Raw genomic sequence first — 18,750 nt, 5'->3', positions numbered from 1 at the left:
GGCCTTTGTATGATTCACTGCTATATGCCCAGCACCTAGAATCTGACATAAGTAGATGCCCAATAAATAAATATTGAATGACTGAATTTAAAGCAGGCATACATTCAACCAATATAAAATTGGTTTCTACAACATCACTTCATACACTGACCCCACATGCTATGCTAAAAACTTAGCAAGGTTCTTACTTAACACCTGGCTTTCTACAGCATAAGCCAATGTCCTGGGGTTGTTTAGCCACTTGGTAATACCAGCTTCTGCCCATCAGTGCATCCCTAGGCTGGCTTTGCCCGTAGGACAGAGTTACACAGGTTGGGGCTGGGAAGCTGAAGCTAAGAGGTTAACCTTAGGGAGGGAGAAAGAGGGGGAAGGAGGCTCATTCCAACATCCCTCTGAATTGCCGAGTGTGTTGCTCCAGCTTCTGGGCCTCGGCCTGGAGGTGCCCCAGGGCTGCAGGGCAGGGGTACTTGAGCACGGCGTGCTTGGTGGCCAACGCGAGGTTCTTGAGCAGGCTGCAAAGGTGATTGCTGCCACAGAGAATCTCGTTGCGCACGTCCCTCTCCTGTGTCTCTTTGCACAGCGTGTCCACCAGCTTCTGCCCCACCATGATGACCAGCTTGCTCTGCGTGATGAAGATCTCGGGGGGCTGGCTGTTGCTGAGGCTGCTGTTAAACACGCCGATGGCTTTGAAGAGCGCCCCAAAATAGAGCCGGCAGTGTTCAGAAAGGTGGAATCTCTTCTCGGGATTCTGCTGACTCAAAGGCTGTGGGATGGGGGAGCTAGGATTCTGGAAAAGGGAAGAAAACAATTGATAAGAGACAGATTTGATCACCAGGCTGTGGTTGTCTCCTGTTTCCTATTTTGCTCAATTTTCTAGACTTTTTATAAGAAAAAATACAGTTTTGTTTGGGATGCCCCACAGTGCACCATCTGCCTAACAAATTAATCTTTTCAAAGCACTGTTACATATAAATTATAGTATTTATATATACAATCTTATCTATTGTGTTGTCTATATAATCTTACATGTTAAATATATAAAATCTTATTCAATACTCTCAACAAACCATTAGCAGCCCATCCCAAGAAGCACATTGACAATGACTAAATCTATAACTTTAAAAAGAATAAAAGAGGGATGCCTGGGTGGCTCAGTTGGTTAAGCGTCTGCCTTCCGCTCAGGTCATGATCCCAGGGATCAAGTCCTGCATCGGGCTCCTTGCTCAGCGGGGAGCCTGCTTCTCCCTCTGCCTGCCACTCCCCCAGTTTGTGCTCTCTCTCTCTGACAAATAAATAAATAAAATCTTTAAATCTTTAAAAAAATAAAAGAAAACTTGATGGTGAGATTTTAAAATTTAAAGAACAGATTTTAAAGGATTAAAAAAAAATCCTTTCTAATTCCAACATCGGCAGTAAACCTGAGCCCCCAAAATTTCTAGAAGAAATCCAAATATGCTGACCTATCTGCCTTAATATTATATTTCTCCAACTTGCTAGTAAGATTTCATCTAGAATTTTACTTCCATGAGTTGTATTTTCTGAAATGTGGAACCAATGTCTTCCAAAGCCTAGGCACTGTTGAAAGGTTCTCAGCATCTAACTTAGTGGCAACCCCTCCGGGTAATCACCCAAAGCCCGTTTGTTAGGCAGGTGGGGAGACTGGTGCTCTCTGAAGTGAGGGGGCTGCCCGTGGTTATTCATGTAGCAAAATGAAGAGCCGGCGCTCTAAGCTGAGTCGGCTAAGTCTGAATTCTTAGTCTTTTCGTTAAACTGCTCGCTCTCTCATCCACCTGCGATCTCAAAACTCACAGCCTGGAAGCACTCAGACAGTGTGAGAGGGTCTGACTTTTGTGCCCCCCAACTTCGTGTGTTGAAACTCTACCCTGTTACGTGAAGGTAGCAGGAGATGAGCCCTTGGGAGGTACCTGGGATTGGATGAGGTCCTTTGGGTGGGGCCCTGTTATGGGATTATGCCCTTGTCAGAGCTCATTTCCTTCTCTGCTCTCTGCCACGAGAGGACAGAATTAGAAAACAGAGGGGATCCCTCCCCAGGACCTGACCACGCTGGCTCCCTGACCTAGGACTTCCAGCCTAGGGATCTCGTTCTAGTTTGCCCCTGAGAAGACGAATGATCTTGTCCATGTCATGAGACATCTTTGTCCTTCCCTCCTCTACCTGCACCCACCCCCAGCCAGGGAGTTGATCTGTTTCACTGATCCCCAGGCTTCAGGTATTCAGACAACCTTCACAAGTTATGCCATTTTTGCCTCCCTCTTAACCTGACTTGCTTCATCTTTGTCTTTAAAGGAATCCACTGGTTTTACTTATACTAGTTTAATGGAAACTCTTCAGATTGGTAACTGGAAAATCATTGTCATTTGCCGCAAGTAGAAGGTAACCAAAAAAATAAGCACAATGATAACATCTTTGACTAAAAAAAAAAAAAAAAAGGGAAGAACATCGAGTGTCAAAGAGGTGTTGATGATACACAAGCTCCAAACCAAAACAGTTTTTCTATTGTAATCAGAAGCATTAAAAGAGGATGTCAAAGGTCATGTCAGTCCCACCCGTGATAAACCTGCCGACCACCGAAAACTATGTCACTAATGGTTCAAGAATCGTGCTCCACATACTGGGGTTCACTGGACTTGTTCAGGGCTCCTTCTACTGCAAACAGGAAAAACTGTCACAAAAACATCTACTCCCAAAGGGGTCATGGCTAGAATGCCGACTTGTTCATAGCAGGAGACATCTCGAGCGATAAAGGGTCAGAAGTCCGGGAGAGCCAGCCCTATCACTTACCTGTCCTTCGAAGTTTTTGTTTTCATCCAACCTTCCTTCCAAGACGGGTTTTTCTGTCTCTTCTAGGTTAGGCAGCTTCTGAAAAATAAAATCCCTTCCAATTACCAATGTAAGTGGTTTTTACACTGTACAGAGGTATTTAAGTCCACTTTAAAACTTGAGCATTTTTCTTTATATTTCTGTCAATGGTTCTGCCTCCGGATGCCTTTTTTTAAAATTTAAAATCAGTTAATTAACAGATAGTATATTATTAGTTTCAGAGGGCTGATGCCTTTTTTTCAACAAAGGAGACTCTGCAAGACCAAGGGCTGAATTTTGCCTACCAGCATGGCTTGATACAAGGACACATGAGTTTTTTATTTTTTTAACATTTTTTAAAGGTTTTTATTTATTTGACAGAGAGATAGAGAGAGAGCACAAGTAGGCAGAGTGGCAGGCAGAGGGAGAGGGAGAAGCAGGCTCTCCGCTGAGCAAGGAGCCCGACGTGGGGCTTGATCCCAGGACTGACCTGAGTCGAAGGCAGACGCCTAACCGACTGAGCCACCCAGGCACTCTGGACACATGAGTTTTTAAAAAATTGTATATATATATTTATATTTATATTTGTGTATAGTATACCTCTTTATCTATATCTACATCTTTAAATTAGGGAATGAAAAATACCCATGTTTCTAGCTTCTCTAGAATGTGTGAAAGCTGTTACACCAACCAGCAGGCATTTTAACAGAATACCACACAAGACTGGGGCTAAACCTGGTGATGGGTATTGGGGAGGGCATGTTCTGCATGGAGCACTGGGTGTTATGCACAAACAATGAATCATGGAACACTACATCTAAAACTAATGATGTAAGGTATGGTGATTAACATAACAATAAAAATGCCACTAAAAAAAAAAAAGACTGGGGCTAAAAGGGCCAAGTCATGTTGTCCCCGGGTTACGTGCCGTGCCTCTTGGCACTTGCGATCCTTGAACCAGAAGTTCTCTTTCTACAACGTCTGAACTCATGCAGCAAAGAATTTCTAACAGTAACTGCAGTCTGGAGGCTGCTAAGACCATGCACAATTTGGAAGAGTGTTTACACTTCCTCTTCTGTTTCTGAGACACACAAACACAATGACTAAATCAACAACTTTCAAAAGTGCAAGGAAACTGGGGAGTGAGATTAAAAAAAAGGTGCTCAAGGAACAGATTTCAAAAGGTTTTCAAAGTCCTTCCTAACCCTAGTATTAGAGATAAACTATCCCTTGGGAGTTTCCAGAAGACATCCTACGTGCCTTAATATTGAAGTGTTTATCTTACTTCTTAATAAGATTTCATCTACATTACTTTCATGAATTTTAATTTTTTTTAAATGGAACCAATGTCTCTCAAAAATTATTGAAAGATCATTATCTTTCAATATCCAATTATCGTTCTATAATTATAGTTCTATAATTGGATATTTTTTTATTATTATTGGATAATAAATATCCAATTATTGAACTATCTAACAATTAGTGAAAGGCTCTTAGCATCTGATGGGCGACGCCTCCAGATGAAATTTGAAAGCCTCCTTCTATTTTACCACCCTGAACTCACCAGTTCACAGCTAATTGTCCCGTTTTTCTTTAGTAGCTCAGGGGAGTGTTCACCTTCCTTTTGTTCATTAAAAGGAGCACTTCTTTGGTATGATTCAATTTCCGTTTGGGGAAGCTGGATGCATTTTGCAAGCTTCAGTTGTGCATTGGGGGTCATTTGCAAGGTATCTTCCTTTTCACAGTTCTGCTTGAAAAGGAGCTTCCCATTGGCAATGACAATGGAGGCAAACCTCTTGATGTCTTCTGGAACCATCCGCGCCACCATGACAAATCTCTCGAGGTCATCCAGGCTGTTTTGGACTTTGTCCGTCACGAGGACTTCCAAGGACCAATTGCAGCTATCCAGGTTTTCCTTTGTTCCAAGCAGGATCTGGTAGGAATTGGAGATGGTCTGTAGCTGGTCCCTAATTCTGGCCTGAAGGTTAGTGTCGCTGAGGTTACAGGCAGTCCCACGGACCCCGCGGGCAAAACCCAGGAATGCTCTCAAAGCTTCTTCCACGCGGTCAGCGGCGCTGCGGATGGCGCTGAGGTTGGCCTCCAGATAGTCTCTGAACCTCCACTTCCTGCTGACGAAGAGCATCAGGCTGGCGACAGAACTGGCCACCTCGTGCTGCAGAGCTGCTACCGTCTCTCTGGCCAAGTCCGGGTCCAAGGAGAGCTCCTTTCCTGACTCCTCCGAGCAGGAGCTAGACGAGGAGTCCGTGGACAAGGAGGAGCATGAGGAGACAACGCTGGCTCTGCTGTCAGAACTGGAAACGGACAACCTGTCCGGTTCCGGAGACGGCGAGGGGGCCTGGCCGGAGAACCACGAGGAGCTGCGGTCCGGGGCATTCTCCGGAGCCCCCTTGACTCTCCCCAGCTCCTTCACAGCCAGGGGGCCGCTCGGCATCGCTTTAGGGATGTCATAAATGTTTGGCTTGGTGTTCTTCTGTTCCACCCGGGGGTTCAGAAAGCTTGAAGGCACCTTGTAACCAGTGCCCTCGTCCAAGGGAAATGTGTCCCTGGGTGCCAGGGATTTATAAGAAGCAATTTCTGGAAGGCTGAGTTTTTTCTGCATGGGCACATTTTTATGCAGGTGCGGATAGAGGGACCTTGCTCTGCTGTTTGGAGGATCCTGGAAGCTGGACATATACCTGGGCGGAGTGTGGGGCTCTGATTCTTCCACAAAGCTGCTCAAAGATGCATTTCTGCCATTGGCTTTTTCTGGAGACACTGGTGTGTCATAAATCCATTCTGATTTCTGGAGGCTTGGTAACGTGTTGTAGCTGCCTCGCCTCACGGCGATTGCCGACACCAGGGGAGCACTCCGCCCCTGTGAAGAACCACACAAAAATGCCCAGGTCAGCAGCAATAAAAAGAGGGTTTGAGCGACTCATTTGACAAAGGTGCAACTACACTGAGGACCTACTAAGTGCTGGGTACTGTGCTTCTTACAAATCTGGTTGTCACCCCCTTCCTCAAGCATCTTCAGTGGCTCCCCATTGCCATGATCACTCAAGACCCTTCATCATCTGGTTGTACCCACCTTTAAGCTTCCCCACCACGGCGGCCACCAGCTTCCTTGTGGGTCCAGTCACCCCGGCGGTTCACCTTCCCCTGAACTCAGAGTGCTCCCTTAGTCCACTGTAGTTCACTTTTCCCAAACCAGTCCTTCTGTTCTACATGCCCTCCCGACCCGCTCCTTGCCCTCTAACAAACTCCTATGCATCTCTCACAACACTTCAGAGATGTCATCTGTTTTTTAAGGCCTTCCCCAAAAAACTTGGGCATAGGTATATGTATTGTAAATGTGTGACAATTCGACAATGAACAGATTTTCAATTTAAGGCATGTCCCCTATAAACAAATAAAAATCTACCTTAACACAACATATCTCTGAGGTACAGAAGAAGAAGAAGAAGAATTTTCCTAAGATCTACTGAGCTTTTGCTCTGTGCCAAACACTATACCTGTATGAGGTTCTCCACGAGAATTATCTCAATCCTCACAATTAGTCTGTCATGAGAAACTGAGGCACGGAGAAGAGAGAGGACTTGCCCAAACCACATTACTCAACCTGTTCCTTAATACCACTGCCATCAGGAGTTTCAAATGAAATAAGCTCTGCTATGAGGAATTTGCATTCCCAATTTTGACCAAGCTGATAAAACGTCCCAGAGGATGCTCACATTTTCCTAGCATCAGATCTCTGGTGCCTGTCATACTTACATGTGGTTGGCTGGCCAAGGGACCAAGTCCTGCCTTTTGGGGGCTGGGGGGTATATCATATAACAGCTTCTTCTCTGGCTCCTGGGGAAAGACAGAAAAGGATAACTTGGATTTTTCCTTCCTGCGCAAACTCTGCCCACTCCAGTGTTTTGTTTTGTTTTTCCAAATGAAAATAGAAATCACCAAAGACTTTGAGGCTTTTGGTCATGATGCTCGCATGGTGGAAGTTTATGTGGTTATGTTTTCAACAATGGACTTTGTGCTTTAAAAAGATGCTTTCTTGGGTTGCCCGGGTGGCTCAGTCGGTTAGGCGTCTGCCTTCGGCTCAGGTCATGATCCCAGGATCCTGGGATCGAGTCAAACACTGGGCTCAGTGGGGAGCCTACTTCTCCCTCTGCCTGCCGCTCCCCCTGCTTATGCTCTCTCTCTCTCTCTCGGATAAATAAATAAAATCTTTTTTAAAAAATAAAAAAATAAAAAGATGCCTTCTTGACCGAAGCTGGGGACAAACTAGAGAGAGAATGAACTTGCCTAAAAACAGGAGCTCATTTGCATCTGTAAGTTAGCCTTAGGATTGACTAAGCAATACATGGAATTGGGACTTAATATGCTTCTGTCTTTCTTGTTTGTTTTTCTCAGCAGAAATTTTCCTGTGCTTGTAATTTGTGTGTTCATCCTGCAAATATTCACTGAGCGCCTGTTAACCACCAAGACACTAAGCCAAATGACGTATATACACCCAGTAAGGAGCAAAAGACATGGTGCCCAAACAGATGATGTGCATTTTCTTTTTTTTGGTACAGCAATTAGAAAACACATATATCAGGATGTGAAAAGTAGGTGTGTATTCCAAAGCGACAGGGAGAAGCACCGAAACAGGGTCTGCACAAGAAGAGGGAAGATGCTGGACTCTGGAGAGGGGTTTCTTTGGAGAGAGCCGAACTGTGAGTTTCTTACTGACTCCTTCTCACTGGGGAAGGGTAGGGTGCATTTCGTTCCCCTCAGACAGAGTGGAAAGTGCACCAATGGGACCTTCAATGACGAATTGTGCCACCTGGGTGTGGGGTCGTGGGGCACAGGGGCTGACTCCGGCTTGGGAAAAGCTAAGGGTGAGAATCTGATGGCTGCGCTGGGGATGACCTGTTCTCGAGCGGGGACCAGGGTGAAGAAAGTGCAGCAACTGCCTTGGTCAAAACAGTTGAGGGAGCCCCAAAATTCTTGGTCATCAAGGTAAATAATAATGGGATGCAACATTTTTTTAAAAAATATCACAATGTGAAAAACTCATGATGAACAAAATTTTCAATAAAGACAGGGTCAAGAGGGCCGGAGTGAGGGTGAGGTGAGTGAGGCGAGTCCTGCACATATATCTTTAAGACTTTTGTGCCCAAGGCGTAGCCGTGCTCCTGGCGTCTGTCCTGGCAAAGGGAGCAAGTGTGTTCATCCACGGGCCACAGGTGCAGGTACGGGGAGAGGAGAAGAGATGCTCAGCAACAGGTGCAGGTGCGAGGAGAGGAGAAGAGATGCTCAGCAACAGGTGCAGGTGCGGGGAGAGGAGAGGTGGAGAGAGGAGAGGCTCGGCGGCACCTGCTTGAATGCAGAAAAGCAATCTGCCTGACATGGGGAACCCCACGGGCCGGGCAGGACCAGGGCCGACACTCACCTTCAGGGCTGGGGGACCCCGGCTCTGGGCCGGTACATCATACACCTGGGAAGGCAGCATTGGCAACGAGGCCCAAGCAGGTCTGGGGATGGTGAAGAGGGCCTTGGGGAGACAAAGAAGAGCCAAGGGAAGGAGACGTCACTGCAGAGTCCGCAGATCATGTTCCAAGTTACCCTCACACAACAAAGGCAGCCTGACAGTGTGGAGGCCATGTCCCTGCACCCCTGCCTGGCGGCCCTTCACTCAGACCTCAGACCCAGGACATGGGAGGGGAGGTCCCGTGGTGGCGGCCAGTCTTCCTCACGTGGGGGCCCACAGCTGCCTGCGTCAGCCTCACCTGGGCAGCAGGCTCAAATGCAGATTCCCGGGCCCCATGTCAGTTGTACTGGGGTCTCTGAGTCCTGTGGGGAGCCTGGGAATCTGCAGTTTCAGTGAACCTCCCAGATGATTCTGAAGTTCTCGAGGGATCCGGGGCTGTGATTCCAATCTGGGGGTGTTACTGTGTTCATCTGATGATGCTGGGGATGCAGCAGTGAGCCGGACAGGAGAGGCTCAAAGGGTGTGAAGTGAAGGGACTCAAGGGGGCGGGGAGGGAGCAGGGGCCTGTCACAGGATGTGTTACTGGGGATGAGGGCCGATGGCGCAGCAGGAGGGGACCAGACCAAGGTGGCCCTCAGCCTTGGAGGCTGTGCTTATAACTGGATTCGAGTGAATCCTCCAGAACTCATGAGTGTCCACTCTACACCGGGTACCACACTGGCTGCTCCAGGGGCCGCAGCTTCCAGACCTGGCCAGGGAACCAACCACCTGGCGAACTTCAAAATGATACGGTTGCCCGGCTCCACGTCAGACCTCTCAAACAAGGACGTCTCCAAGAGGGGCCCGGGAATGGGTGATTTATATAAGGGAGTGCGTGCTGTCTGCCAGGGTCAAGGTCTAATGGGGGAGAAATAAGGTGGGGACACAGCCAGGACGCAGGCTGGAAAGCGAGACAGGGCCTTGAGGAGAGGAAAGGGTCAAGTCCAGAGAGTTGGCGGAGGGAGACTGCATTTCCCACTGGGTCCCCAGGAACCTGTCACTGGAAAGGGCTTTCTGAATTGGATCGCATGGATGGAGAGGACCTGAATATGTGCAGCCGGGGAGGGCAGTCTAGGTAGAGGAGCAGCTTATGAGGACGAGATCAGAGTCCCTTTGTTCACAAGGGCGACCCGGCGTGGCATGAAGGAAATGCGAGTATCTACTTATTTATTTGCTCGTTTTGGGTGAAAGGAAGTGTACAGCTTGAGACACTGGTAGGGACCAGTGGGTCCCACCACTGATCAGGCTGGAATGACGGACGCAGATAAAGCAGCCACAAAGCGAACGGGACAGACATTCCTTCCCAGGACACAGTCAGCTGTCGAGTGGCAAAATAACCTCCCTCCAAATGATGACTGCTTCCTCACTCACAGAGAAAACTGGTTCTCTAAAATCCTAGGCTCTCGGGAGCATTGCAGTCTGAAGTTCTATCAGTGAGAAGGAAACATCCCACTCTCATCAGAGAAGCAGGCTCACTTTCGGTCCCCAACACAGAGCTTGTGACACGAGGTATCAGATGCGATATTCCCCATCTACCTCAGCCTGGAGGGTCCCAAAGAGAGAACAGCCTGCTTTGAAGTCTGGGCTGACGCTGAGCCCTTTACACACTGCCCTGTTGTGCATCGAGCCTATCAAGACAGGCCTTTGTATTCACGTCACCTTTTCCCAACCCCATAACTAATCAAGCTCCCTTATCCTCTGTTTGTGAGACAGCCCACGGTTCCTCTGCTCTGTGAACCCTCTCTCTACAGTGGGGCAACAAAGCTGACTTTGTCCCTCCTGGTCTTAGGCTGATTGGTCTACACTCCATGCTGGGTTAAATCCAAGCTCCTGACATGCCTGCCCTGTCCAATTGCCAGGCCATAGGCCGTCACCTCCACCTCCGGCTTATTCTGTCCCCTGCCACAGAGCTTTTCCAAATGCACTCCCATTGCCTCTTACCCTCTAAGACCCCAAGCCCTTTGTCTTTCTGTAGCTGACTTTGTGGGTAGACCACCCACGGAGGACAAAGGGGCTTTCCTGTGTGTGGAATTTCAGGTGGTGGAAGCTGGTTCAGAAATGCCCAGTGTTTCTTGAAACACAGAGGTTCAAGGTGGCAATCAATTAAGGAACATGTCTGAGAACCACGATTTCAAAATAGGGAGACAAAAGGAAACTCCAGTTCAGGAACTAGTGGGTTTGAGAATAATTCCACCAGGAAGTTGGACCCTTTTCACTTGAAATATGAAAGATTCCCCTTTCTGAATTCAAACCAACATCAAATATGTTCTTTGTATGGCGATTTAAAAAAAAAAAAAAAAAAAGTCAGGCCAGCATATTACATTAAGGAAGTTGGAATAAAAAGTAAAACAAAGCTCAAGACAGTGGTTACCCTGGAGGAAGTGACCAGAAGAAAGCGTGAGGGGGCTTCTGGGGTGCTAGTTTTGTTCTGTTTTTTGATCTAGGTACTAGTGACTAAGCTATCCCCTTAGGATCTGTAGGTTACTTCTCAGCAAAAAGCTAATTTCGAAGAATAGATAACATCAGCCACAGAGTCAGGAAAACGAAGAGCAAGGGCATGCAGAGTCTAAGGGCATGGGCAGCCACGTGCGGGCACAAGGAAGTTGCGGTCGCTGGTATTCATCCCCCTGTGACCCTGGCTGGGCCACCTCACCTCCCTGGAAATTAGTTCCCTCGTTTGTAGCATGACAAGTCATTCTTAAGACCCACCAAGGCCTCTTCCAGCGACAGAGACGTCTGATCCTGACACATGGATTCCTTGATTAGACAACTCGAGAAAAGTGACATATTTTCACCTTTCTTGGTTTTTAATTTTTGGTCAACCTTAATCTAGTGATCGTCCATGCAGGGCTAAGGGGAGTCTGTGAAATGGGTCACCTGGCCCAGTTCCATGCCTGTGAACTGCCCATTGGAAAACAGCCCAAAGCTAGTGGCCGGATTTGCCTAGTTCTATCGAGCACTTCTGCCCACCAAGGAGTCAGGGCTAACCCCCAGGCTACTCGGATCGGAAGCTTCTGAACTGGGTTTCATCCACTTCTTCTAGCTCCTTCCTTCTTGTGGTAGAAGAAGGAGTGGAATTATTTAGCATATCACTTCTAAGTGCTTTGAGGAGCACTTAGAAGTGATGTGGCAAGACAGAGAGGTATAGAGGGGTGTTGGGATGGGCCCACTCTCCCAGCATAGTTGTGGCTGCCCCGGAAGCCAGGTGACCACACTACTGATTTCCAAGCCACAGGTGGCATTTCTTGCTCTCAGAGACCCCCCTCCCCTCCCCCTGCCCCTGCAAGCGCACTGAAGGCGATACAAACAAAAAGTGGGGGAGGAGGGAGAAAAATGTAGATGGAGCAGCCACAGAGGAAACGGAAGCAGGAGAAAAAGGCAGGAAAGTTCCCCAGGTGTCTTACTGGGCCCATTTCAAGAGCCCCTGGTTTCTGAATTCCCCATCATGGTTGTGGTTTCTGTCCACGGCCGCAGCCTTACAAGGCGGTGGGTGGGGGGCTCCCATCACAGACACGCTTCACGTCAAGGGCACATCTCCCAGCCAATGCCCTGACCCTTCGCCGAGTTAGGTTTAGAGAGTAAACGCATCGTTCTCTTTATTGCGATGCCCGTCTAGAAGTTGGGGTCCACGGTCACTTCATTCATTTAACAAACGTTAAAGCGGTAGGAGCCTTCCCTGGGCTCGGGTGCCTGGGACACCCGGTGAACAGAAGACACGGCCCCCGTGTGCCTTTTGGGGAGAGGGGGAAACTCAACTTAACTTCGGCAGAGACTACTTGCTCGTGGAGGAAGCCCCACCAAGGCCCTGCTCTGAGTCAGCTGCTCAGACAGCAGCTGAGCGTGCCAGGCCTCCCGGTGGGCCAGCCGTTCCAGGGTCTGCCTTGTGGGCTGCCGCAGGAGGCGTGACCAGCTTCCTTGTGGGGTTCACAGGCGGGGGGGGGGCGGGGGAGCGGCCTTTCTGGACGCAGACCTTGCCAGGACCCCTGCCCAGAGCTGGGGCCAGGTGGGATGTGTCCTTTGAGCTGAAAGCAAAGTGTGCAGGAAACACCCACAGTGACAGAAGACCATGCAAATCTGTTCTGCGTGCTTAACACCTCATCAAGGCCCGGGCCTGGGGACAGCAATACATTACTTTTCTCCTTTCTTCTTTAAATTCCTTTCCATATAAAAAAAAAAAATGTTTTCATTCTGCATCTACCTAGTGCTTCATTTCCTCTGTTTTTTTTTTTAATTGCTATTTTTGAAAATTGCAGATGTCATGCATACTGTACAGAACACACAAATCAACTTCCTGATCTCTCTGCTCATTGACTGGGCACCCACCCCAGGCCAGGCACAGTGGCAGGTACAGGGAACGTAAGAGTGACCAACTCCACTTCCTAAGGGGACCTCTGTAGGTGTGTGTTCTTTCAGTGGTGAGCACGCACACATATATGCACACAGATCATTTGGGTTTTTTTGTTTTGTTTAGTTTTTGTTTGGTTGGTTTTGTTTAAATGGCTATTTTTTCTCCCTTATATGTGCCTCCTAGAACGACTTCATTTTTTTTTTGACAAGTGCCTACTATGTTGTAGGGATAACAAACATTTAGGCATCTTAGATTTTTCCCTATAACAAAAAATGCTATTATGGCCATGGCCTCCTCACCCAGATATATGTTTGCCTCCTTGGGTATTTCTGTAGCAATTCTGGAAGTAAAGTTTCTTGGCTGAAAGGAATATAGATGTTAAATCTGTTGGGTAATGTCTTGCCTTTGAACCAATCACTAGAAGTCCTAGTGTCCAAAAAGGCCATGGTGGAAGTCCTTAATACTTTCATGAACAGCTCCACTAAGCTTTCAATTTCCTGCCAAGCGGGGATGTCTTGGAGAACAGGGGGCAGGGGGTGGGGTGGGGAATCACTAGAGTGCCGAGAATATTAGTGAGAACTGAACTGGGGGCCAGATACGAGCTCCCCCATCATCACCCAATCAAAGGGGTCCAGGTTCCCACTTTGCACATTGATCTTCCCAATGGACACCAAGAACTCAAGGGCGAGGTCAGCCCCTGGGAGTTACATATCCCTCGACCCTTCTGTTTTATTTGGAAACATGCATACCTGTTTCGGAAAGCTTAGAGTCTTTTCACAGACGATTCTGGCGTGGGCAGGTGGGTCAGGGAATTCGTAGACTTGCGCGGTGGTGGGTGGAGGCCCCTCTACCCAGCCCTTCATGTGCTCATATACGGGGCCTGGAGTTGGGGGCTTGAGCAGGGTGGGTACCTGGTAGGTCTCCTCGGAGTTGGCGAGAGCTTCCTCCAGGCCTCTCAGGAAAGGCGGACAGGGCCTGTCAGCGGGGGCCTCAGGGAGGATTTGGAGGCGGTTGGCAGGGGCCAGACCTTGCCTTCCATGGAGCAAACACTTCCACCAGCCCTCGCTTTCTGGCACGTTTTGTTCCAGAATGGTCAAGATGTCTCCTCTGCAGAAAGCCAGCTCGTAGGAGCAGTCTGGGTGGTTGTCATAAAGTGCTCTGGCCAAGAGTGTCTGGGGACGGGAGGAGAAAGAATTCATTGTTATTACTGTTGCCAGCAACCACTCCACCAAGCCCCTGGCTTAGAAACACATTCTTCTTTTTTTTTTTTTTTAAGATTTTATTTATATATTTGACAGAGAGAGACACAGCAAGAGAGGGAACACAAGCAGGGGGAGTGGGAGAGGGAGAAGCAGGCTTCCCGCGGAGCAGGGAGCCCGATGCGGGACTCGATCCCAGGACTCTGGGATCATGACCTGAGCTGAAGGCAGACGCTTAATGACTGAGCTACCCAGGCGCCCCTTAGAAACACATTCTTATGTTTCCTTGACCCCACAGGCTTTTGTCCCTACTCTTTGCCTGATTTATTCCGACCCATCCTTGGGGTCTCTGGTGGAATGTCATCTCCTCAGGGCAGTCTAACCTGTCGAGTCTCCTGACTGTGCTCTCAGGGCACGGTTTTCATTTGTGATGACCATGAGCTTCTCGGGGGAGTGCAGCAGAGCACATAGTCGGATTGAAATCCCAGCTCTGCGACTTCTTAGCTGTGGGCCTTGGAGCAAATTAGCTACTCTCTCTGGGCCTCAGTTTCCTCGTCTGTCAAATGGGACTAATGATAACATCTTCCTCAGGGGCAAGAATGAAAAGGGTTGTTAGGTACACAAAGCTCACTGAATAGGGCCTGGCAGTTAGTAGGTGCTCAGTAAAGGTTGGCTGTTACTGTCCTAATGACCATAGTGCTCTTTGTCTCGTTGTCGCTCTTTTTCTCCTGAATTGGATTCTAAGTTCTGTGACTGCTGGGACCATATCTCACTTATTTGCTGCTCTGTCCCCAGCATCAAGAACAGATTCAGGTGCATGAGAGATGCTCAGTCAATGTTCATTAGCGGGGTAGTGATGAAATAGAGACACAGGAGTTAGTGACTAGTCTATGGTCACACAGCCAGGATCAAAACCCAGTCAGGGGCCCCTGGGTGGCTCAGTCGGTCAAGCATCTGCCTTCAGCTCAGGTCATGATCTTGGGGTCCTGGGATTGAGCCCTGTGTCGGGTTCGGTGCTCAGCAGGGAGTCTGCTGGTCCCTCTCCCTCTACCGCTCCCCTGCCCATGCTCATTCTCTCTCAAATAAATAAGTAAATTCTTAAAAAAGAAAAAAAACCCAACCCAGTCAGGCTCCCTAATTCTCAGATTCATGCTCTTTCTGTAAGCCACATGGTCCTCAAAGGAAAATCACCCTGTCTCAGGGATAGCAATGGGTAAACCTCCTTCTTATATGGATTTTTGCTGTAATTAAATGAAAGCAGTTTGTTTCTGTGGGTTTTAACACGATCACCTGTTATTATATCAATGCACACTTGTCACAGAAAAATTAGGAAATACAGAAAAGAAAAAAGAGGTGAAAATTATCCATAATCCCACCACTTAGAGGTAACTTTCCAGACTCTTTTGGTATTTATCCCTCCGGTTGCTTTTTTCTTCCTTCGACTAAATTTAGTTAGTTATACCTCTTATACTCATAAAACAAAGCAAAAATGATGAGCCATCCTGTTACATTTGTTAAGAAGTGTTGGTTTTATTTACTTTTTTGCATAAAGTTTTTCTGTTACAAAAATGGGATCGGATGTCCAACTGCTGAAAAATATCATTTTAAACACACAGTAAGGTCTCTATGTATTTAGAGAAACACTGTTGCATGTCTATGTGAGAAGCATAAGTAAAGTCAGATCCTCCATGCAGAAACTGACAATCCCACATAAAATCTACTGCAGTTGAGGGCCTAGGAGATCATGAATAAGTTTTGCACATGGAACTTTCTTCTTGCTACAAAAGCAAGGACAGAGAGAGTACAAAACAATGATAAGCAAATAGAAGAAAACAGAAATGCCTGCCACAGAGAACCACCGTCACTCCTTTGGTTCGTGACCTCTCAGATCTTGTGCATATTCGTTCATATACATACCGAGAGTCAGTTGTATTTTAAAAACCTCATGGGATCATATGCTACATATGGCTTTATAATCTGCTTTTTTTCTACTTAATAATAGATTGCGAACATTTTTCCGTGTCCATGAACAGCTTTCTTCATTCAGTATCTTTTTAAATAGTGGTGCCATTTTCCACTGTGAGGATGAACCATGCTTGTCCTTCCTGGTTCTGGGACATTTTAGCTAATTCCAGTTTTTAGCTATTACAAACAGTGCTAAGATGATCCATCTTCATCGCTAAATATTTGCAACTCTCCTTATTTATTTCCACAGAGAAATGTCCAGGTGGGTGAAATCCTTAGGGCTCCTCCTTCCCTCATTGCCCTTGGGCATGGTTGACTCATGTACACTTCCGTCCATTGTGGATGAGACTGTCCATTTCCTCCCAGCCCATGACCCTCAGCATGAGCTCTCGGTTGGGTGGTACATTTGTTTTAAAATCTTTGTCATGGAAACTTGAGAGGTTTTTGAACTCATTCTTGGAAATTAACTCATTTTTAAAAAGAAGGAACATGGTCCTGAAGCATTAGAGGTGTGTGTGTTGTGAAGGACATTCCTGCCTGTGGGCCTCTCCTCTCCCATCCCGGGTGAACCAGAAACCTTCCCCTGGGAGGGAGGCACAAATCTCACTGGTTGGAGGTGGAGTGAGTGTATGGGGTTACACTGAAAAGCAGAGAGCCCAGTTAGGGCTAATAAACACCAATTTCCTTCTGGGTGTGAGGAACTCCACGACGTGTCCCCTTGGCCACCTAGCTACGTATTCCTTCATAAGGGCAGCCGACCTTGGCTGAATGTTTACGAGCTATGGCACTGTTCCCCGTGCTTGAGTTTGGGGATACCAACTTTGATCATGTGATGATCCACTCTGTGAACTTCTGAGGCTCCCCCGTAGCCCCTGCTCTCCCCAAACCTTCAGGGCCCTAAGAGATTGCACTCCCGCCTACATCTCTAGGCTCGTGGTATCACTTCCTCATCAGCCCCATAGGAGCGCTACCCTTTGTGGGGGCTTGAGTCCTTCCCACAGGCTGTTCCCTCTTTCTGAGAGTCAGCAGTTGTGTGCCTAGTTAGACCCACTCTTCTTTCCAGACTCCTCTTAGATGTCCCTTCCTTGCAAAAAGATTCCTTGACACCCAGACTCCTTCAGACTACACTGGTCCTCCCCATTTTTTTTGCCCAATGCTTTTCCATGTCAGGACTGATGACACTCACATATAATTCATTAAGTAGGTGATGATCATCTATTTGGTATCTATGTCCGGGCTAGAGCACTGGCTCCGGAAGAGGAGACCTTCCTTTTTTTTTTTTTTTTTTTAAAGATTTTATTTATTTATTTGAGAGAGAGAGTGAGAGAGAGAGAGAGAGAGCACAAGAGGGGGGAGCGGGAGAGGGAGAAGCAGGCTCCCCGCCGAGCAGGGAGCCCGATGCAGGACTCGATCCAGGGACTCCAGGATCATGACCTGAGCCGAAGGCAGTCGCTTAACCAACTGAGCCACCCAGGCACCCAAGGATACCTTCCTTGCTCTAACTGCATCCCCAGCTTCCAGCACACAGCAGGTGCTCATTGGTTGCTTTTAGAGTTAATGGGTGGAGAAGGCTGAGTAATACCCTTGTGTTCAAGTCTTTGGGAGATAAAGGGACACTCAGTACCGACATGAGAGCCCCTGTGTCTTTCTAGAGTAGGGTAAAAAGGAGGTTCTCTGAGACTCTCTGCCCATCCCATTAGGTGGCCTTTGGTGAGAATGACCACCAAGATGTCCCAAAGATGGGCCTCAAGACCAGGCTAGTCTGCACACTCAGTGACTGTCCCGTGAATGTAGTGTGAGTGTGTTTCCAGCCTGCAGAATCTAGCAGAGATGAAGCATTTAGAGAGAAGAGAGTTTTAGAATCTTATAAAGAGTACCAATTAAAGGCCAGGATTTAGTGAAGTTCCATGTTACTTTGTAGATTTTTTTCTAGTTAATAATAATCTCTGTATAGTAAGAAAAGAACCTGAAAGGTTATGGTTTATTACCTTGTCAGACTTGAACCAGACTTATAACTAAGCCCTGCAATCCTCTCTTAATAATCCTTTATTAAATTGCCTACAATTACCTAGATTCCTAAATGCTCTTTGACCCAGTTTGAACATCTTACTGGTTCTCTCATTAATGAATCCGTTTAATAAAATCTTTGACATGAGTTCATTGTATGTTCTCCTGAGGTTCATGAGTTTACCTTCCTGAACATTACACTTCAACTGTCCACACTGGCGAGAAAACAGAAACACAGTCTGCAACCAATCACCACAACTTCATGAAATACACTTGGCACATCCATAAAAGAAAAAGCTGATCATCTGAGACGTGCCTGCATTTGTCTAGAAATAAGATCACGCGTGCGTACAGAGAGCAGTTGCTGCAGTGTGGTAGCTGCTCGGAAACGTCCAGATTGGCACCAGCTTCGTCGGTGGATTTGCCTGTTGCGAGAGGCGGGGACTGTTTCCTAGAGAACAGTGGGCTCGTACGATCACCCACTCCAGCGGGCACCCACAGCTGTCCAAGATGGGCAGTCTTACTACTCTGCTTCCAGCCTGCAGTCTGCAGTGCAACCCCGCCTACCTTACCGGCTGTAAACTCCCGGCAAAGGCAAAGCCCATGTATGGCGCTACCACTTAATTCCCTTTGTTCTAATCAGCAGGGATGTCTCAGGACACCTCATGAAATCAGTCAATGTCTCGGAGTTTTAATAACAAAGCCCATCAAAGTTTCTGTTCCAGAAGAAGAATGTAACACAAGTGAGGGATCTGGAGGCCCCTTCACCTAGAAGACACAGGACCATGTTGATGGGGCCCTATTTTGTGTTGGGAGCGATGCAGTCGTTGTATCACTTAACTCTCAGAAGCCTCAGAGGTGGGTTTTCTAATCCTTGTTTTACAGAGGAAGAGACTGAG

The 18,750-nt window shown here is 47.5% G+C and overlaps 1 protein-coding gene across 1 annotated transcript; it reads right to left on the bottom strand.

The window, feature by feature from the left end:
- Positions 1-376: 376 nt before the first annotated feature.
- Positions 377-18,456, bottom strand: CASS4 (Cas scaffold protein family member 4). The gene is made up of 6 exons (XM_021677849.1): positions 18,424-18,456; positions 13,430-13,852; positions 8,255-8,356; positions 6,592-6,672; positions 4,385-5,695; positions 377-787 (listed from the first exon to the last, which is right to left on the bottom strand). The coding sequence occupies exons 1-6, from the start codon at positions 18,454-18,456 to the stop codon at positions 377-379; spliced, it is 2,361 nt and encodes a 786-aa protein (XP_021533524.1).
- Positions 18,457-18,750: the final 294 nt, after the last annotated feature.

This window comes from Neomonachus schauinslandi, chromosome 10 (genome assembly GCF_002201575.2).
Source record: "Neomonachus schauinslandi chromosome 10, ASM220157v2, whole genome shotgun sequence".
NCBI classification, from domain to species: Eukaryota; Metazoa; Chordata; class Mammalia; order Carnivora; family Phocidae; genus Neomonachus; species Neomonachus schauinslandi.
This window is presented reverse-complemented; position numbering and strand designations above follow the sequence as displayed.

Bases quoted from the DNA above. Each gene is read 5' to 3' on its own strand.
- CASS4 (XM_021677849.1), bottom strand. From the start codon at position 18,456: ATGGGCTTTGCCTTTGCCGGGAGTTTACAGCCG. The intron at 6,673-8,254 runs GTGAGTGTCGGC...GTCTTTCCCCAG, and splicing joins GGGGTCCCCCAGCCCTGAAG to GAGCCAGAGAAGAAGCTGTT. The intron at 788-4,384 runs GTGAGTTCAGGG...TCCCTTTTCCAG, and splicing joins GGACAATTAGCTGTGAACTG to AATCCTAGCTCCCCCATCCC.